Source organism: Geospiza fortis, unplaced genomic scaffold (assembly GCF_000277835.1).
Source record: "Geospiza fortis unplaced genomic scaffold, GeoFor_1.0 scaffold294, whole genome shotgun sequence".
NCBI lineage: Eukaryota > Metazoa > Chordata > Aves > Passeriformes > Thraupidae > Geospiza > Geospiza fortis.
Genome location: NW_005054407.1, coordinates 1,230,097 through 1,252,971, shown reverse-complemented (window position 1 = coordinate 1,252,971; position 22,875 = coordinate 1,230,097). Strand labels below are relative to the sequence as shown.

General features: G+C 33.5%; 1 protein-coding gene across 1 annotated transcript in view; it reads right to left on the bottom strand.

The window, feature by feature from the left end:
* Positions 1–16,492: 16,492 nt before the first annotated feature.
* The window catches only part of SLITRK5 (SLIT and NTRK like family member 5), a 9,967-nt gene continuing 3,584 nt past the window's right edge, over positions 16,493–22,875 (bottom strand). The window contains exon 3 of the mRNA XM_031061286.1: positions 16,493–22,873. Coding sequence (XP_030917146.1) covers positions 22,501–22,873 — 373 coding nt within the window. The 3' untranslated portion in view covers positions 16,493–22,500. The remainder of the gene's footprint in view (positions 22,874–22,875) is intronic.

Sequence of the window (22,875 nt, the reverse complement as noted above, 5' to 3'; positions counted from 1 at the left end):
CAGTTCCTTTCAGAACATATAAACTGACTATTTTAAAGTAATGTCAATATCAATCAGCAACTTTCTGCAGATATAGATATTTCAGCTATATCTATAGATATAGATATTCTTTCAGCTCTATAGATATTTGTTTCTGGGTTACAGACATTGTGGCCCTCTTTTGAGAAAATATTTAAAGCTGAGTTGAGGGGGTTTATCAGATTGTTGAAGCACTGGGTTTTATCAGAAAATAGAGGTTTTAGGGAACAATGTGAGAAGCATGGGTTTTAGAAATGTTTTAGTAATAGACGATACTAGAAGTATTAGAAATAATAGAAGTAATTCTAATAATAGAAATTGCTGTTGGTTCATCATTTCCCTATGACATGATGAACCAAGAGATACAATCTAATTCTTCTGTCCTAGAGAACTGGCTCAGTGCTTCACAGCAGCTATTCCTGATTTATACAGATATCAATAAATTATGAATCAAGTCATGACACAAAATAATGTGTGAAATAGTTGGGAAAAGATCATTTGCAACAATCTATTCTTACAAACGAAAGGCAGCATTCCCTAGAGAAACTAAATACATGTGGTAATTTTGGAAATTTGGTCAGAAAAGAAGGATGCTATCATTGAAATTTTTCCCCCTGCTTTAGGAGCCTTATGGCAGCAGGGCTATTGTTTCTGGTGATTGATATCACACACATGTCAGACAGAAGTAGCATGATAGTTATGGATCTATTCTCTTGTTCACACACTGATATTAGAAACTGCAGGGGAAATAAAAAGAAAAATACAATGTGTCATTTTCCTCCTTGACCAGATTTAAAAGTCTGTGAAAGAGCCCAAGAGCTGACATATGGTGTTGAGAAACATTTCTTCTTCTTTTTCTAAGTATTCAATTACTATCCAAATACTGTTTCCAAAACTTTCATAGTGTCATAACTTCTTATTTCCATGGAAAGTATGAGTCAAACACTTCCTAATCTTATATCAAAGAAGGATATCAAATTCAAAATGGAAACTGATGACACTTGACATAAGCCTGCATTCAGCATAAGTGAAATTTCAATTATTTTAATAATTTTTGAAGAATATTCACATACTTTTCTAGTGTCTGTCCCTGCCTTGTGAAAAAGCCCTTTTCTTTACAACTGTAATTTCAAAAAGGCCCTTTTTTAAATATCCATACTTCTCAAGAGAAAGGTTCTTTCTTAAGTACGTCTTGCATTAAAAAGCCCTTTTCCTGGTAACTACACTTGTAAGTAAAGAGAAGGCTAAAAAATTCAGTGAAACAGTAGCACCAACAGAACACCTAACAGAAGTCACATTCATCTCACACTTTTAGATGGATAATTCCATATTTTAAAATTTTCATGCATTACTGAGGCAAATATTAATTGATTCAACCAACATCTCGACTGTGCATTCATCCTCAAAGAGGTAGATTGGAAAATGATTGAGATTAATTCCCTGGAAGATTACAGAATGTAGCAACTCTACTTTCTAGCTCCCAAGGAACAAGCCTTACATTAAATGGTTATACAAGTTGCTGGAAGTCAATCTTGTGACTAAACTATGTGTGAGTAATAAAAATGTTTAAAAAACTAACTAACAGGCCGAAGCAAAACAAAAATGAAAGACAAACTAAAAAACCCCACCAAAACAAAACAAGAAAAAAAGACCCCCCGCCTAAAATTTTGACTGCTTTTCAGATGGAAATAGTATGTAAGAATTATATGGATGGGAAGATTCTGAGATAGCTAGAGAAAACAGAATTTGGCCTTTAATACCAGTAAATATTACATATGAATTATTGATTTGAATCTAAAATAATGAATCCAGTTTTCAGCAGGCATATTTCCATTTCACTGGAAAAGATTACATAAGAACTGATCACAAAATTGTAAGAATTAGAGGTTATTAAGATATAACTAAATTAATCTTTCTCAGTTACTGCAAAATAATTCTATATTCTTTTCTAGAAAAAAAATCTTTCCAATGTTTCCTACTCTTTTTAGAAAATAATTACATGTTCCTGATTCTGATAACCACAATTTCACTGTCAAGCCAAAATTACTAGAATACATACAATATTTACATCAGGATGTTAGAACTGTGTACATTTCTCCTAATGTACACACACTAATAAAAATCTGTCCTATTACTACTGAGTATACTAGAATTTCAGAGTGCTTCAATTATTTTTTTCTTAATGAGTTCTGTTTCCTCTTTTCTGCTAAAAATCGGTGCAGTGACTTTAGAGATATTTCTACTGCCATAGTAATTTAACATTTCAAGACTTCCTGACATATTGTCTTGCTACTTTGAGTCTGTTTTATTTACCTTTTTTTCTTTTTGTAAATCAAGATTATCAGGGCAGCCAGTCATTTCTTGCTATTCAATTTACCAATGCTTTTAGTATAATTAAATTACTATTTGATTTATGTGTGCTTTGAACATTAGACAATTAAATGGTCTGGAAAGTAAACTGATACCACTGATTTAAAGGTGAAATTTTGTTTAGATAAAACCATCAATAGTACTGGAAATGGCTCAGCAAGTTGCACAGGGGAACATCATAAATGTCAGCATTCTGAAATTAGATATAAGAAACTACCTGAAATAGTCATGCCATGTCAAAGTGAAATGTTTCACAGTGTTCCCTTATTGCCCAGAAGTTTCTCATGAAAGACCATAAATATTTTAAGACATCATTTTCGATGAGGTAGCTTAAATGTACATCAGATGATGGTATTTGATAGCAGGACCAAGGCACATTGTTCAGAGAGTTTATCAACAGAACTATCAACTGAAAAATCAAAAGTTCAATCAAAATATTTCTGATTATTATATACACTTCAAAATAGCTCCTTATTTAGTTGAGATAGACATGGTACCGTTCATGACAGATGTACTTCAAATATAGTTTAAAATATTCAGAATTTTTCCTCTAATAACTTCAAGGTTTTAGCAGTCTTTCCACATGACAGCATCCAGAGCTGTAGAAATAAAGAATAATTTTTTAAAAAAGCTGGATTGTAGTATTTTTGGACAGTTGGTGTGGTTCTTTTGTCTTTTTTTTTTTTGTTGTTGTTGTTTTGTTTTGTTTTGTTTTGTTTTGAGTTTGTTGTTTGTTTGCTTTTTTGTTTTGTTTTGGTTTTTGGTTTTTTGTTTTTTAAAAAACATTACTAGATTGTATGAAACAGCAGAAATAGCACACCATTTTTTTGCTTTGTTTTGGGAATGTGGGTATGTTTGTGCATGCATGTGTGTGCAAGTGTGGGAGAAAAGTGGGAGAAAGATGTGACAAGTTGTATCACCAGGGGGCTTTTTCTTCTCCAATCTCCATAGTGACTGACAGCTAGTTATTTCAACAGATCCAAAGGAGCACTGGTCTTCACAAGTTTAATATATCTCACACATCAGGGGAGGCATTTTACTGTGCGTATGGCAGCTCTGACGATTCCTTGAGATACTATTCTGTTGAGAACAGACCACTTTTAATGCATGCAATGCCAGACAAAAATAGCTCTGTAGCCCAGTTTTTAATATACTTGATTCTCAGACAACAAAAATAATCCCTAATATACTGGCTACTATGTGAAAACCAGATTGTGACTTCCACAAGTGTTTTCTTGGTTTGAAATTGAAAACTTAGAAAGAAAAATCACTTCCTATTTATTGACTGAAGATTTTTTGTTACTGAAAAAAACCCACCTTGAACTTTTTGTGTGCTACTTAGAGTTATTCAGAGATGTTACAGTCCTGAAGTCTCTAAGAATGCTGTCTTTATTTATATTCACATCTATATGCTATTCTGTGATTTGAATAAAAGCAATAGAATTAAAAAAAGAAACTAATCATTCTTCTCCTGAAAGAAATTTAAGACCCCTTCATGCCTTTAGTTGAAAGTTAAATGTTCAGGTTCAATTAAAAAAATAATTTTATTTGCAGAATGAATCTACTGAGAACAGTCTACTTAATATGATTTTATGCACTGAACTACTCTAGTTTAAAGTAAGAAGGAATTGAACTCATGCATTAAGTTTAGACCATCACTACATGAAGTGAATTATCTCATAAAGACTCAAATAAAGTCATTCTGGATTTATGACTGAGCAGATCACACAGATCTGAACAAAGAATTTACACTGTGATTAGTATAAAGCACACTTCTCACTTACAGTGAAATATAGTGAATAAAAGTCTGTAATCACAAAACCCCATACAGCTCATGGTACACAGATCTGAAAGTTTCAGAATATAGTAAGAATTTACAAACCACTTTTACTTCAGAGCAGTTTCATTTCTAACTATACATTGCCTAGAGTACCACTACTTAGAACACTGGGAAAGCCTGAGTCACTATAGGTCTGCAATTTTAATAGGATCAGATTTTCTTTTCATTTTGCAATGACTGACTTGCAAAGGGACTGTGAATAAGAATGTTTTAGGACAGCCAGAAAAAAAAAGCAAACTGCTATATTCATCTAAGAGAGAAAGAACACATTTTCTGATGCTTTTTTAGAACCTCTATTCAAAACAATTCAGCATTCATTAATCCATGCAATGCAACAGGCCCAACTGACATAGAAGAACAGAAAGCTCAAGCTATATGTGATATGTCAATCAACCATAAAGTGTAGAGTTGAGAGGAAAATTACTTTCTTAATTAAAACTAATTAGACAGTCAAATCTATAAATAAAGCAGCTTTTATAGAGGAAATAACCTGATAATTGTAAAGAAAAAAATTCCAACGTAATGATAATGAAAAGTTCAGAGGGGTGGTACACTTTGAAATACTTTGAAACATATATGCAATTCCTGTTACAGATGGAAAGCTTTATAATCATCAAAAGTGTCATAGAAAGATGCAATATGCAGTGAAGCCTTGATGTTCTATTAATCTCAGAAAAGATGTAGAAGAGCATTTTTCAGCATACTGGTAACACTTTGTAATAATGATCTGAATTGTAATACCACATTTTCCAAATGCCCTGAATCATTCTGCTGGTTGGGTCAATTTTCCTACATAAGCTGCTGTATGTGTAATATTAAAAGATGGATACAAATCTCTGGGTGTAATTGCATATACAATATTTGTTTGTTTATGTAAACTTTGACATCTGAAATTGTACATAATTTCTATATACAAAAGTTGGCATATAGGTTGTATAACCAAAAATATGAGCACAAAATTGTCAACACTTTTTTTTTCATCCAAATTATCATCCATATGCCTGATATATTTTCCTTTTATCTTCCTCCAGGCTTCAGGCTAAATTTGGTTCTGCTTGGCAGATACCAATAAATGTGTGAAAGCAATAGAAATATTGTGTAATAACGACAAGAGAACAAAGCTATTGAAATAGCTATCTGGAGCATTCTTCCAGAGAATAAAGGATCCTTAATCAGGATATTGCTTTGCTAGAGATCATATATTTTGTCTTTAAATGCAGGTCATCATGGAATAATTTCGACATTCAGTGCTAAAATATCTTAATAGATGCATTTATGTTAAAAAAAAAAAAAAAAACAAAACCAAACTAAATCAAAAAGCTCCTCTTAAAAGACAGATCTGATCCTGGCAGAATGAAAAGCTCAGAAACACCTTTGCATCTGACTACAACTAAAAATACTAAAATTACTTGCATTTCCTCAGCATGATAATGCAGGTATTGTTTTCTAAAGAATCTGTAGTAGTGAAATTATTGTTATGAAGCATCATCTCTGGTGTTTAATTACTAATATCTGCTTATATGAGGTAAACCTATGGGAAAATATTACTCCTCACAGTATTATTACTATTATTATATGGCTGTTGGGGTTTGGGGTCATTCTACATTATATGTAGCTATGCTGAAATAAGGCCCTTCAGAATCTGAACTCCATTATGCTTTGAAATTTTATGTCTGCTGCATGTGACCTCTGTGTCAGTTGTTTTGAACCATGTTTTATGCTAAATAAGTGTCAATAGCCCCAGTTAGGTTTCTCAGATGTAGAACATAAACTTAATTTAAAGGTATTTTTTCACTGCTCTGAAGTGCCTAACCTGAAGAAGCAGACTAATGCACCCTAGACACATCCTTTGCACAACCTTTTACTTAGTCTGATCTAAATCAGGAGCAGACACAAACATCAACTGAGTTCACCAGTGTAAGACAAGTGGAGAAATCAAGGCCACAGCTTGCATACAAATCTTCACAGGAAATCATTATGCAAATCATTTGTAGATTACACAACCTGGACATTAAGGGTTTTTTAGCATAAAAAGTTTAAGCCACTATTTTGTTACAAACCTAGAAGACAAAACAGTGTGGAAACCTATACATGGGTGGTTTTTTTTGATTGTGCATATATATACATATATACACACATATATATACACATATATATATATATATTCATATATATATGTACAGACAGAAGTTAAAACATACTCATGGCTAATCACATTTTGATTTAAGTAAAACAAGTTATTATAGTTACAGGAGTTACACATACAGGACTAACACTTTGTTTAAGAAGAATAGTCAGTGTTACTGCTAATTCAGTTTCTTCTTGGTTATGTCCATCCTCTAATCCATCCTGAAAATCAGTGGTCACTGTGTCTAAACTTAATAATCATATAGTTTATAAGTGTACTAAGTTGAAGATGTCTCTAAAGTCACTAGGCATACAATTATAAATGCATTTCCCATCTCAGCCATTTCGGCAGGTCTTCAGCACGTCTGCTTGTCGTCTCTCTTTAACCCTACCTGAAATGTTTTCTTAAGCATGAGAGCTTCTCCTTGCTGCTGTGATGCCCAGTCCCAGCCAATCTTTAACTGAGGGCAAAGGAGTGGGCAACAAGGAGCAGAACCCTTGTGATTCAGTGCATGCCACGATGAAAGGTACCTGATGTAGCAAACCTTCTTTGAGAGGGAGGAGGATAGACAGCCGGGAGAGGAAGATAGAAGGAAATGCCATCTCAGGCTTCTGAAACCTTGAAAGAAATGAACACCCTGCTGATGTCTTTAATAGTTTATAACAACAGCTGTCTTCCACTTGTGAATGTTTCCTATGATGTGGCACCTCCTCATATGACATTCTTCAGCTCCAGCTACCTCTTGTATTGCTTCACGCCTCACTGCACCACAGGAGGCATCATATTGCAAAAAATTCTTCTCCTGTGAAGTGCCTGAGCACCACAGGAATAGTTTTTCTCTGTCAGAATGAAAAGAGTCTTCATTGCATATTTCAGGTTTGGGATTTTTTTTTGGTTGTTTGTTTTTGCTGTTTTTTTCCTTTGTTTTGTTTGTTTTTGCCCAAAAATATACCAGTAACCATGAAAACTATCTGACATTAGTAAACGTAAACTAACACTGTAACAGAAATTAGTTAAATTGCCACATATATTACGATGGCACTTTGCTGCATAATTTAGATCTAATGTGCTTTTAAGTACCTGAGACTTTTATATACATATATGAGCATACATAGATATCATGTACACCAATGATGCTGTTTAAATGAAAATGAAAACTATAAAGAGAAATATATGTGTCTATAATTATAAAGTTATGTATATATGATGTTAGCTGATATTTCTAATGCTGGATTTAATACTGCAAATACAAATATTATCAATCTAAAGACAGTCTTTGGATTACTCTGTTAAGTATCTCACTGCATTTCAGAGGTATTTTTTGATATTTGCTTTCTTTACTGTTCATTGAAGGATAACGTACAAAGTGTTAGAAATACATGAACCAATTTTATGATCTCAGAAGCTCCACTGACTACTGAGTAGATATTTTTCCCACTTGATCAAACAATCAAAAATTGAAAACTCAGTCCTGCAAATACTTAGACATATTAAGAATTTTACATCCATAAGTAGCTCCCGGTGATATTTTTAAATTTCTGGAAGTTAAATATTTCAGAGCATGCAAATATAAATATGAGCAATATATTAACTATTAAAAGCTTTATTTTTGCTATAAATATGCTCTTTAATTATACTTTCTATTTGACAATAACCCATTTAAAAACATTCTATTAAAAACACTGCTTGGCCTTTTCTGAGTATGGTGTTTTAAAGATTTATTAAAACAAATCTTAAAGGATTATTTAATTATTAATTATATAAATTATTTTGAACTCTCAACAACATAATGCATTGGTAAAAAAATCCATTGCTATAGGTTGCAATTATGAGATGACTGTGCATGAAAGTGTGTTTTTTATAATACTTTATAATTTTATAATTACTCTGGTATATTAATTAAATTTTAGAGTATAAAGCAGGGCATTCTGTAAGATAGCATTCAGCTGTTTCCAACAGTCTAGATCAACCATTTATTTATGACAGATTATGTCGGGGTTTTTTGGTTTTTTGGTTTTTTTTTTCAAAATTGGTGATACATCCTCAAATTTTGAGGTTTTTGGCAAAGGCTTTAGTAAAACTAGATCAGTTGAATGGCTTTCTTTTTATTTCAGTCAAACTCATGTTTTGTTTGTCAGGAAGACTTTTATTTAACAAATTCTAAAAGATATTTGAAAAATAGTACTTTCCCAGGAAATTGATGTGGGTTTATTTTTATATTGAGTATGTCCAGAAAAAAAAGGAAAAAAAAAAGAGGTATATTCACCTCACTTTCTAATACAAAGTTGATATTTCCTATAATGGTTACAGATATGCCAATGAAAACATGTTTAATGGAAATTAGTGAAAAGTATTGTAGCACCCAGTAAAGTTTTACAAAATATTTATTAGTGAAGAAATACAATGCAAAAGATTTCAAAGGTCGGATCCTACAATGCTTTGCTGAGCAAGGTGGAAGTCAGAAAAGAATGCAGAATCTGACACTAGCTAATTTATTTCTGCTATGAGATGGATGTGTGTGCTCTGTATTGCATCAGTCATTTAGGCCCAGATACTTAACAGCATAGAACTTAATCATAAATTTTCTTTTTAGTAACTGTCATCTAGCCCTTTACTTATTTTATATACATGTATTAAATAATTTGAAGTTTTCAGAAGACATTGAAAACTCCTTTGCTTAGCAAAAGTGCACAGAATTCTTTGGGTGTTTGGCCTGCCTAAGGACTGCAAAAACAGGCCTTAGGGAAGATCTAATACGAAACCTATTAAGTGACCATGAGATCACACACTAATCCTACCCCTAGGACAAAATCTAATCCTATCTTTTGACTGAAGTGCTAAATTCCTCCTGGCCTGTCATCAGCACTTGCATAATTACTTCTTTCTTGGTTTTGTAAATGTCCAAAAGAGACTGTGCAGTATCAAGCTTAATATATCAGTAGCTCCAAGTCCAGGCACCAGATTTCACATCCTTAACTATTTCATTGGCTTTTTTCTTACACGCATCAGTGACTCATTCTTTGTGAAGATGGTTTAGTCCCTAATTTAACTCATTATGTCAAATTATTATACTGTAACCTATGACTATGACATAGTAATGACTTAATTAGAAGTATTAAATATGTAATACCTTTATTGAAAACACATACAAAAGAAAACAAAACTAATTGGCTGTTAACTTCAGTGGTTCCTTTCCATACCTGTCTGTAGCTTTCTGAAACTGTTCTGCCAATTGGTTTTTTACTTATGTCAAATTCTCATGGCAGAAGATGTGAGATTTCTAGCCAGAAAAGCAAGTAAGTAAACATGGCACTTGCTCACTCCACATAGATTTAGTAATTTGCATATTTCAAGGTTCTAACTGTTAGAAAAGTTTGTAAATGTCTGTGTTTCTAGTAGAAGATGACATTTTGATCTACTGATGAATTACATTCTAAGAGTGCCCTCTTCCATGTATTCAAAACTCCTTGTAAGCCACATCTATGTAACAGATGCATACAATATCCTGTTATATCTTTGGAAACCCCTTTTACAAACTACCTTATAAACTTTGTGTTCAGGGATGATCAAGGGTACACTTTAAATATTTTATGCAGGTACAGCATGAAAAGGACAATATTATTTTAAAAAGTGGTATTACATATGTTTTGGGTTCTGTTTTGTGGGTTTTGTTTTGTTTTCGGGCCTTTTTGGTGTCTGTTTGGGTTTTTTGCTGGATTGGTTTTTGTGGGTTTTTTTTGTCTTGTTTTGTTTTGGGTTTTTTTTTTGTTGTTGTTGTTGTTTTAATAAGGTAAATATATTATTCAAATGAGCAATACAAAGAATTTCTGTCTGGTCAATAAGGCAAAGAAATCATCTTCTGTGATTTCACTGGCAGATTTAGTAAATATTTACTGAATAAGACTAGAAGGATTCAGTAAGAATAGATTTGAATTTATTTAGCCCTGTAGTCTCAAACCCTTTTTTTTTTGAATGTACAGCATGTGCATTCCTCTGATTCAGAGACTTCAGCAGCTACATATTCTACTAGATAATTTCTGATGGTTAGTTATTCTTTGAGCTGCTTATTTTTCAGTCCCATCTGAAAGTCCATAACTAGAGACAAACAAAACAGTTCAAGAGCTAATTTTTCCTCTTTGTGAAATAGCAATAATTTAAAAATGTTAAATAATAGAATTATTTTCTCATTCACCAATATAAATGATTGAGAAAAAAGTGCTGAACAAAAAAAAAAATCAGGCCTTTTCATAGTATTACAAATACCTGCATTAGTTCTGATGTTTTGGGTTTTTTTTTTTTTTTGGATCTATGTATGCTCTTTAATGTTTTTGTAGCTGAAAAATTTTATATGAAAGGTCCCTATATTAAAAATAAATAAAAATATCAGAATATGTGGTATAATCCTTAATTTCAACTGGAATTTCAGGTATGCAAACATCAAATCTTGTCCTCTACATATCACAGCAATCAGCTCAATATATAAATTGAACAAATATGGAAACATACAGAAAATACTGATAGTAATATCAGGCTTTCTCAGGTAGAAATTAAAAACTAATCAGGAAAAAGATAAAATAACTATAGAAGATTACTTGTATGACTACGTTATATTTTTCTGATTTTAATTATTACACCAAATCCATGCACATCTGAGCTCCCAAATATGTGTACGCAATATATTAATAATGAAAGTGATATCAGTGATTAGATTTACTGGAACTAATGTTCAGATCCTCAGGAAAAAAAATTAGAAAAATCTGTTTGGCTGAAGACTCAAACAGAAATCTTTACCAAAATCAGTATTATTAAGACTAATATTAATTTGGACCATGTACCCCTTTAAAATCATATTTTCTTTTTCAAATTTGCAATCTGTATAAGATAATATTCACTTCCTGTCTTAAACCACTGGGAGTATTGCTGTGTAAGTTGAACAGTTACACATTTCAGTGGCAGAAGTGATGTTTGAATGCAGCTTTTATTAGCCTCCTAAGTGCCCAGTGCTGTTCCCATTGGCAGTGCTCCCATTGACTTCAATCAGGGCAGGAACGGGCCCTAATTTTGTAAGGCACTTTAGGATCCTTTGGGAAGAAAGGTGTTAGAAGAATACAAGCCATAATTATCAAATAGTTGTCAACAAAGTACTCTCACAAATATCTCCCATGTTCACAGAACATTACATTTTAATTTTATGTTTCAGTTTGCTGTAGCAATTTTTACTCTGCTACTGGATTATTATTTGTCCAGGCTCTGGGACACCTTGTGACATCACAATTTCCAAATGTGACATGAGACTTTTGATGCCTGTGTAACAGGGAAAAAAAAGAAAAGCTAACAAAAGCAATTATTCTAAGATTAGATAAAATAAGATAGACCAAAATACCTGTCTCTCCTCTGACTGTGATGTCCTAACTACAGCTAAAACATCCTTTCTACATAAGAATCTGACATCGAGGGTTGAAAGGCTAAATCTAAAAGGATGCTTACAAGTTTAAGTTTTAGCAATATTCTCAGTATTAAATACTCTATGTTCTGTATGTTATTATTTTCACATCTCTTCATTTAGACAGTTAAATTGAAATCTTTGATTTAACTTCTGGTAACAAAAATACTCGTTTTAAGAGCCTCTGCCCTGAGAATAACTGCTTTCTTCTCAGTATTAATAAACAATTTTGACAATGTTAATCTTTTCAATATTTAATGTGCAGAGATAAACATAAATATATCATATTCTCAAATCATGAACTCACTAAAATGAGCTCCTTTTTAATCACTGTGTTCATTTAAGTTGTTTTAACATGGAGAGGTCCAAGGCCCCTTAGCAATTGTTCATTCACCTCCTAAAAACCCTGTGAGTCCCAAAAATAGATATGACCTGATTTTTTCTGAGCTAAATAAAAACAACAGCACAAATAAAAACAACTATTCTTATTGATGTGTTTGAACGACAGCTATTTAACATCTCTATAATTCATTCAAATCCTGCAATCTCCATTAAAATTTTAAAAAATCACCCTGTTTTAGAGGACAAGACAAAATGAAGACATTCAGAACCTATAGCTACTTAAATAAAAAAAATCATTAACCCTCCTAGTACCTTTCTGCCATTAGGCTTAAACATTATTATCAGTAACCTTTTCAAGCCAGCAACATTCAACTGAAAGCAAAAAGCAAGCATTTCAAAAACTAAACCAGTTTTAGCTTTGAAGGTCCTCAGGCCTTTTCAAACATATCAAAATGCTCTCTGATACACACACCTAATTGTGTATTTTCTACATGAGTAAATCCAGAAAAGACCTTTTCATAGGAAGAAAATACTTGTTACTTTGTAACAGTAATCATAATCCTAACATGTTCAGAAACACTTCTTTCTCCATTAGACAAACCAGAACTCAGATTAAGCATTGGCATAAGTTTGTATGTGTCAGACATATATTCAAATTCCAAACTTCAAATATAACAGTATGTAACCAAAAATTTCTAACAGAACCCAATGGGACAACTCACATAAATAAAATTTTCATATGTGGAAGTAGTCAGAGAATCAAAATTACTTTGGAATTTTTTCTTCATTGCTGTGTTAAAGGATTTTGTTTGGGTTGTGAAGTAATACTGAGTTTTGATTAAGGGAACATTTGTGAGGCCTTACATCAACACACAGACTTGGAGATAAGGGTACCTAACTCTAAGGCAAACATAAAATAAAACAGTTTCACTAAGTAACTTTAAATTGAAGTTACATAGTATTGATCAGACCAAAGATGGGAATTTTTTGGTATTCCACCACAGATGATTATATAGAGCAGTAAGTAATTCTCAAACTTTTAAACAGCAAATGAGGCAAAAATAACACATAATTTAACATTAAAGAAAAAGAAATCTGAGTTATTTGGACAATTGCTCATAAGATAAATACTATGAAGATAGACTGATGAGATGGGAGTTTTCTTCCTCCAAAATTAAAGCTCTGATCCTAACGAAATCTAACAAAAACTTCTTAGCAATCCAAGAAGTCTTAAGAAATATTTAATTACAGATACCACCTGGTATATAAAATATACTGGAAATTATAGAACACATTCATTGTATAAAATTATGCATGGACGAAAAAATATTACCCATCATAAACACATTCAATCATATCTCTAAAAACTGGTGAATTTAGAATCATTATCTTAACTACTTCTCATATTTTAGAAAAAAACTTTTTGCAAGAGAGTAGTAACTTTATTCTTTAGGAAAAAGTATTCTTAGGGAAGAATTAATGGATGTGTTAGTACAATATGCATTAGTAGACTCTTACCATTAAAAATTTATTAAGTAATATGTTGCACAATAAAACTGATAGATTCTACTGTTCAACATGATAATATGGCACATTGCCACTTACTTGTTGGAAGTTATTACTTGTCAGGCCAAAAAGTTAAAAACAAACATTTCAAACCAATCAGAGATTGTCAATAAGAAGATGAAGTTCACTTTATGACTTAAATCACTCTGCTGGAAACCTTCATTATATAACACTGTCTAATTATAGGACAAATCCTGTCTTTGAGACAAGGTGTATTTAAAAAAATTAACTGAAAACAAGCAAACAAAAAAATCCCAAAACAAAAAACAAACAAACAAACAAACAAAAATCTGAACAGGGTGGTGACCCAGACACACACATACATATAAATGCTTGTTTATGCAGGTTTGTGTTACAACTTTACACTAATGATGCTATAGGTAGAATTTTTTTTCGAAATTCCTACCTAAAACATAATTTTCTTTGACAACCATGAGGATTTTGCTTAAGCTGTTACACCTGCAACAAAACAGCTACAAAACCAAACACACTTCGTCACTGCCTCAGAATGTAAGAATGGAGAGAGGAGAAACATAGACCATGTGATTCTCCTTAGAAAATCAATAGCTATTTAGAAGAGTACAATATTTTTCTTTAAAAGAAATAAACACACTGAAGAACAATAGCTTAGATCCCTTTGCACACAACCGAGCTCTGTACTTAAAATAAAAAGCAGCTTTCACAGCAAAGGCAGGCAGTTTGATTCAGTAATGTGTAGGAAAAAAAGAATGACAGGGAAACATAAAATCAAAATAAAAAAATATGTAACTGTTACCTCTCTTTCAGAGAGTTAGAATGTTATTAAACATTAATGCAATAAACTTGAAGAACCCATCAATATACAATATTTAAATAATTTCCACCACCAGCATTGACTATATTGCATGATACGTTTGGATGTATGTTTGCCTTACATCCATATTTGGATGGATGTAAGGCAAAAAAATCCACCCTTAAAAGACCAAGCATAATTTAATCACTATAAAAATAAAACAACGTTAAGAAACAGCCAAAGCTGTTACTGATAGAGATGATATAACCAGCTGAGATTTGAAACACCTTTGTAGCAGGGATTTTTCTTATGCATGGTAGGCCAATAAACAGTCTCTAACAGGAAGAGAAAAAAAATACAGTGTAAAGACATTACATGCTTCCAAAAAAGTAAAATCAATGGGAGAATTTTCATTCACTTCAAAACCATCAAATATACTGATCAGGCAATTTTTCCTTTGATGCACTTTTCATCATCACTAAAAGAAGATATTTATACTTGGGAATAAATGATTCAGCAAAATATTCATTCTTTGAAAGTGGTTCAAGTTCTTTGATGTTAGTGTAGGCATTTCTTACAAATTTGAAACCAGAAAAATGTACATGATTCTTGAATTTTGAGCTTAATGTGAAGAATATTGTAATCTAGATATTTTGGTTTGTTATCAATTAGCAGATGCCATCTAACCAGATGTGCAGCACTGTACACAACTACAAATAAACTCATGTAACCACATCAGTACATCACTTATAAGGAGTTGTATGTATGGCTTAGAAAAAAATATGAGAAAACTACTTAAAAGTGGATAATTAATAAATATTAGATAAACTTAATGACATATTCAATTCAACTTAGCAAACTGCCAACCTGAAAATGCTTTTAAAGTGTTTAATGTCCCATATTTTAAAAAAGAATTTACAATGAAAAAATTGTGTCATGGCAGAAGAGTACCAATGCTGGGAACAACCCTGTTATAATTTTCAGCAGAAAGCAACTGCCACTGGGACTAAAAGCTTTCGTATAGTTGTAACTAAAAGACTGACTAGCTCACCTAAGTTCAGCATTTAGAAAGTGAACAAATCTTTGTCATTACTTGTAATAATTAATTGCATAATTAAATATCGTTATGAATTCAGTATTTTAAAACTAAATTCAGATATCTAAAAGAAAGACCTTTCTAAGAACTCTTGCCTTTGTCAAAAATACATTTGTTATGTGTCTATATATTCATTTGACTGGACAAATTAATTGCTATAGTAGTAAAGTTACAGAAAGTCAATTTCAGGCCAGTTTTGCCATGTGATATTATGCCAAATGTAAAAGGTAGACGCTGAAAATACTGGAATATTAATGCCCCTCAATCCATATTCAGCCACTTGAAAACTGGATTTGAGCCCAAACTTTTGTTCTGTGCAACTCCAATCCAAAATTTATATTACTATATTAGAAAAGTTGAAGCATTGTATGACTGGACTAATTTTCTCGTGATTACATGAATATAGCATTTATCTTCTACATATGCTCTTTCATTCCAAGCCTAAAAGCTCTCACTACTTACATGGAAATATTCTTACATCACAGTAAAGACAATTTTAATTAAAGAAATAAAGGCAGATATAAGTGTAGATGTACATATATATGTATATATGCATACTTACATATATGTACACATACACTTTCAAATATATATACATACACACACAGATATGTTTGTTTTTTAAAGTACAGATGGTAAAAAAATACAGATATTTAAAATAATAATCTAGTTGGCAATTAAACACTGTTTTCAGGAATTCATAAATCAGACTAGACTTTTACCTTTCAAGTTTGAAGAATTTAACTCAGTGCTTTTGCTCTGTTTTTGAATAAAGTTGATATGAAGTCTGACAAAAGCAATCTCATACCTTCTCCCCTTCCTCAAATATGAACATAAACTTTTTGCCACAGAAATGGTACAAAATTACCAAACGTGTTAATAATCTAGTGTTCACAAAATCAGATATACTGTTGAAATCATGAGAAAAAAATATTTTATTACATTAAATATTGAACTACACAATTATTATTTCAACCTTTTATCTTATTCCAGTCTGGACATTTTTGGAAGATCACCCAGAACCATGTCATGATATACAAATAGTAATCTTGTGTCCAGCCAGGAAAAAAAAATCATTTATATTTGACATGGTCTAAAGTTTTCTGCAAAATTTAAAAATACTGTAAATATAAGTCTGCAAAATTGCAGCAAAAGTAGTTGCATCTTCCATGGCAGAAACACCACAAAGGGAACAATTTTTATCAATAGGTATTTAATCTAATTCCAGGTTTCGGGACCAAGTCCACAGAATTAAATAGAGGTATATTGTCTGTTCATGTGGTTCTTCATTCTGAAGAGCCACATGTTTATCTGTGGATGTAAAATGTACTTCCCATATAATCAGGACAACATGAGTCCAAGATAAACTTTACAGTGCCATATCACTGAACACATCAGTGTTTAGTTAATTTGTCCGCAGATTGGAAATAGATGCGATTCATTTTAGAGATACATAGCAGAACTACTAATGTTTGTAATTACTGTATTCAAATTTTTACTGTACAAAACAAAAATACTAAGAGAATGGCTTATTTCAATGACAAAAAGCCAGACTTACAAGAGCAAGGTAAATATTTTGCAAGTTCCTCAAGTCAGTGGAATCCAGTTGTGTACTTATACAACCAGAAACAAAATGTGGCGCATTAGCTGTAAGTTAAATAGTTAATTTGATAACCATTTAATTACAAACTTCATTACACTTTATTTCTTTGTATATTCAATTAACTAGATGCCTCTTGTTCCTAGGACCTAAATATGCCTTTTTTTCTGCCCCATCTCTGTTCTGTTCAGTGTTTTAAAGAATAAACAATCATTCTAAAGTGTAACAGTGCTTAGCATTTCTGGAGTTGATACTTGGGAATAAATGATCATACTGCAAAACATCATACTGCTAGAAATTCTGAAATTTAGCTGAATAATGAACAGGAAAAAAAATAAATTGCAAAAATTTGTAATATTAGGACACTATTTATACATAAATGGAAAAAACCACAAATATGTAAGACAGTATTGCTGGACTGTAAGGAGATCTGTGTGCTCTCTTTTCAGCAAAACACATTGCAAAGCTTCTTAGAAGTGTTGAGAAAAACAAATAGTGTGGCTGCCCCATTCAAATTGCTGCTATCCTGCCCACTTCTCTCACAGAAACGCCTCACTCATCTACTCCTCCATCCTCTTGTCATTCCTTAGCTTGAGGTCCGACATTTTCCAGGGTAAGTGGATGCTGCAGAATAGAGGTGCAAATTCCCTACAATCAAATAATCAATAAAAATGTGATGACTGTTTGAAGGCTGACAGCTATGGCACTGTGTCTGCCATTCACTTCCTCTTCTCTCCCCATTTTTCTTGTTTAATGCCAGTAGTGCCAATAGCATTCTCAGTTCTGCATAAGACAGCAAAAGATTTCAGCCTCCTTCTCTGGTTTGGAGACTCTGTAATTCAGTATGCCACTCTGTAACCTAATGAAAGGCTATTCAGGTTCCCTGGAGACACTGAGCAATATAAAGAACCTGCCCTCTAAAAATGAAGGAGTTCTTGTTTACCCTGTCCTTCAGGATGTAGTGCCTTAATGGACTCAGCCCCCTGAGAGGGAACCATATGCATTAAACAGACTCTTAAGTTTCTGTAAGAAACAACATGCTGGTCAGACATTTTAGCTCCAGCTAAACAGAGATCTAAACAACCTACAAAACCAGGATTTTGCCTTCATTTTTTCTAACAACCACAGTTAACTATTCTTGCCTTTCCAGATATATCTTCTACATTGTGTTTACCACAGGTCATAAGCTCATTTTTATTCTCTTTAACAATTTTTGAAAATTACTTTAATAACTAAATAACAACTAAATTATTATGTGATATGAGAAAAAGTATCACTGTATCTGAATTCCTCTAAGAAATACCTATAGCTTTATAAAAAAGTTGAAACATAGGAAAACATTAAGAAATTAAATATTACAATATGCAGAATCAACTGAAGATGTTTTCACAACCTTAAGTGACCATTAAAATACTGGATGTTAAAGATATATGTATTAAAAATAAAGGTGTGAGAATGTGGGCTCTAGAACTACTGAAGTGGAAGCTGCATTTTTGTCAGACTTTAAACTGATGAGAGGACTGACATAACATCTGGTATTTCAAACAGTGTGTAGGAATGTCTAGAAATTCCAGGCTATATCTTCTGGGATTAACCACTTGAAATTCAGCTCATTTTGTTAAAGATGAGAGTAAAAAATGAAATGGGAAGGGAAGGGAAGGGAAGGGAAGGGAAGGGAAGGGAAGGGAAGGGAAGGGAAGGGAAGAGCAGGTCTCACTCATGTTTTGTTTCCAGTAATTACATTGAGAAACCAGGATTCTCTTCCACTTTTTTCTGTTGCTGTTGTTGTTCACCAACGAATTTCATGCATTTAGGAACTTTTGAAGTAAAATGTGAGACTACATGAGTGATTCAATAATCTCAATATTACTTGTCAAACGCACACACAAAAAAAAAAGAGGGGAATATCACTTTAATAACTGACCTAAACCAGTCTTATAAAGAACCTAAAATAACATTCAGAATTCTCAAAATAGGGTGGATTTTTCTTCAAACAAATTATTTTATCTCTCATCCTCTTTTTTAACCAGAGGAACATCTCCCTTTGCCAATTTCTATTCCCATCTACTTTTTCTTACAATAATTATCCACAGATGATATATCATTTTAGCCATTGAGTGGGAACTCCTACTTCCATTGAAGTCCTCATTCAAAAATAGCCCTTTCAGATATGTTTTAGGATGATTACTGACTAAAGAATATTATTTTTCATTCTGTATTATTTCTCAAGGATTTATCTTCAGGAATGCATTTTCTGTAAGTAATTGATGTAATTTAATCTTTTTCCCCAGCAATGCAAGCAATAACATGTTTTTTCCTACGGAAGGTGAGTTGTCAAAAAGATTTAAATTAACTGTTCTGGTTGTAGTGTAGGCCATTAGAAAAATCCTTCATTAGCAGTTACCAAATGCATGTAGAACACATGGAAGCAGCAGTACTACCGACCTCAGAAATGGCAATGTCAGAATGCAAACATAAACAGAATGTCAAGGGATTTCTTTCAGCTATTTCTTACAAATCCAAGCAATTCCTGCTCATTTACTCATTTGCGGATGCTGCCTCTTTGTGGCAGAATGCCACGCAAAATGTACCTTTCACACTAAGGACCTCATCCTATGCTTGTACTGACACCTATGCAAACTCATGAGTTTAGAACCACACAGGAAAGATATATATACACATGAACAGACACAAAGTTTGCAGGAGCTTCTCCTTCTATCCTCTCTGAACTAGCCTTTCCCTGGCAAAGTCAGTGAGGCTGAAAATTTTCTTACTTATACCCATTTAACAACAGCATGCCTCTACTGAGCTTAAATGGAAGAAGAACCAGGCCACTGGTTTCAGCAATAGTTATAAAGACAGCAATTCAAAGTTAGGGCTCCAAAACTGCACCTCAGGCAGCCACACACACATCTCTCACTGGTGTCAATGGGAAGTCTGCAGGATGGAGAGCAGTAAACAGAATAGCCATTTGTTATGTCTCTTGTGACAAAAGAACACTCCTCAACTCTGCATTTCAAACTGAAATAACACTCCACTTACTAAACTGTCCAAGCTAAATACAGTCATGCTTGTTTTTTGATTTTTTTTTTGCTTTTGCTCGGTGTGGGTGGCATAGAGGGAAGAACACACGCCAAGAAAACATTTTTCTTGAATTCCAACAGACCAGTTATACAGCTTTGTTTTTGTAGAAAGTGACAGATTGTACATGGGTAGGAAATTCAGAATAGAACAGAGCCCTTTAGCAATAAAAGATGTACTAGTGAGCAACTCTGGAAAGAGTATTAAATATAATAACCTGATGAAGAAAGAAAAGACGTGAAATATCACCCTGTTCCATATATTATAGAACACCTCAGAAAGGAAACAAAATACAAATATAAAACTATCCTGTTCAATATGTTGTTGAAACATATACCCCTGTGTTGCTTTCTGACCCATGTTATATATGCTGGAAATTACCACATGTCATGTTTCGAAAACAGAGAACACATTATGTTTTGCCTAGAAACGTTAGATCTTTTTGATGAGCCTTAACAGCTAGTAAAGAGAATCCAATGTACAAACAGATTATTTTGGCCAGAAATTCTAAAGCTCAGATACTCATTACTTCAGGATCTTACATTTGAAATATTTACCAAGTGTTTATTCAGAAACTATTAAAAAATCACATGTGCTGGGATACATATGAGACATCAGTTGTCCCATCTTACAGTGATGCTGTGTTTATGAATATCCTTGCCATTGCCTGCTGCCCAAAGGGGTAAAGACATTTTATAGAGATGTGTACAGTCCATCATTTGGTCGTTCCGGATGCCAGTAAACATGTGGATCTGTACAAGTGCAATTGTACTCAACTAAACAATCATCAACTGGCTACAACAGTTGCAAAATCATTATATTTTGGTTAACTAATACAAAATTTTTAAAACAAAGGAAAAAAAATGAAACCGACAAATCAAAAATGAACCTTTTTTTACTGATAAAATGAATGCCTTCTACATGTCCCTCACTAGTTTGCCCAACCAGACTCCTGAGCAGGAGGTTGCTAAAAGACACATTTTTTCAATAGAGAAACATGATTTTTTTTCCTATTGTGATCAGATTTTATGTCTCCGATTGTCTGTTAAGATTTGGTCATAAATGGCATTATCTGTAGAGATTTAAAAGGTCTTTCTGATACTATATCAGATTTGGGAAAAAAGCTCTCGTTGTAGTGCAATACTTTAAAGCAATCCACAACCTTTGGACCCCATCCTAAAAAAAAAAAGAAAGAAAGAAACACTCAAACATTCCAGTATTTTTACTTGTAAGAAGAATTCTGCATCCTCTTTCCTAATTTTTTGGGCTTTTGACAAACTTTGCCCAATGAGTGAGTCTCCAGAACTACACGCATTGGTAAAGCTGTCCATGTGCTTAAGTGCCTGCAGGATGAAGGCCTAAGCTGGGACTTCTTTCACAAATAGAGATACTCAAGTGAGTTAAAAATTTGCAAGATTAGGCCCTAAAATAGTGAAGGAAAGAGAAATGCTAATGTGCATATAAAAATAGGTGCTACAATAAAATATTTTTTTATATTTCATCAATAAGTTATTTTCACTAACCAGTTATGGATCATATATCTCTGCACTCTTTAATGATTTGTCCACATCTACAGTGATCCCTTTAAAGATCATAATATATATTTTTTTTTAATTCAAAAGTCCAGAAAGTATACAAACACATCCTTAAAAAAAGGAAACCTTGTATTAAAGTCGGGGTGTGCTAATCTCTCCATAAAAGCCATTTAGACTCACCCATGGCTAAAAGGGGAAAATGTGCGCTGTACTCTTCAACCAGACAGAAAATTAAACTAAAGAATGCCTGTAAAAAAAAAGAAAAAGAAAAAAAAAGCAAAAGATAAAAATGCAAGAAAAAAAAAAAAAGCACGACCTGAATCCTGAATGTGACCTGACAAGAAACCATGAAACCTCCTGCCACCTTCCCCAAACACACATGGACACCCGCACAATGCCAGTGCTGTGCCCATTTTACACAATAGGTGGTTTCCGACTTCCAAATGCAGTAACAGAAAAGTAAAACTAAAACCAAACCAAACTGAACAGCACACCCTTTCAGAATCATTCCCCGAAGCTGAAAAGTCCTGTGCCAAGGCACTTCACCCTACAATAAAATGAATTAAAGGGGGAAAAAGAGGAGGGGGGGCGAGGTGTGTGTGTGTAGGGAGGTCAGCATTTACGTTTCTTTGTTTTGCGTGTGGTTGTTAAATACAAATACTCTAGAGAAGGAGCTGCTGAGACGGGCGAGGGGACGGGGGGCTGTTTCTCAGAACTGGCTGAATGTGGTCTGTTTTTCCAGCACTTCGAGGTAGTCCGGCTCTGCGTTTAGTTTTGCTTTTAGCTCCAGATACTCGTTCCTGTTGGGCTCTACAAAGACAGTACTCGGGGGGCTGTAGAGCACCGTCTCCCGGAGCCTGGCGTCCCCCGGCCCCGGGTGCAAGTACTGGTGGGCACGCCTAAGGTCATAGTTGGGGGAGTACGTGTAGGCGGCGGGGAGCTTGGGGTAGTCGGGGAGGGTGGAGCCGGGTGTACCCAGCGTGGAGGGGGAGTGTTTGTCGGGCTCCAAAATGCCCCTGTAAAAGCGGTCGGCGTCTTGCACCGGCGAGAGCAGCTCCTCCCGCGGCTCGATGGTGCTCACGCT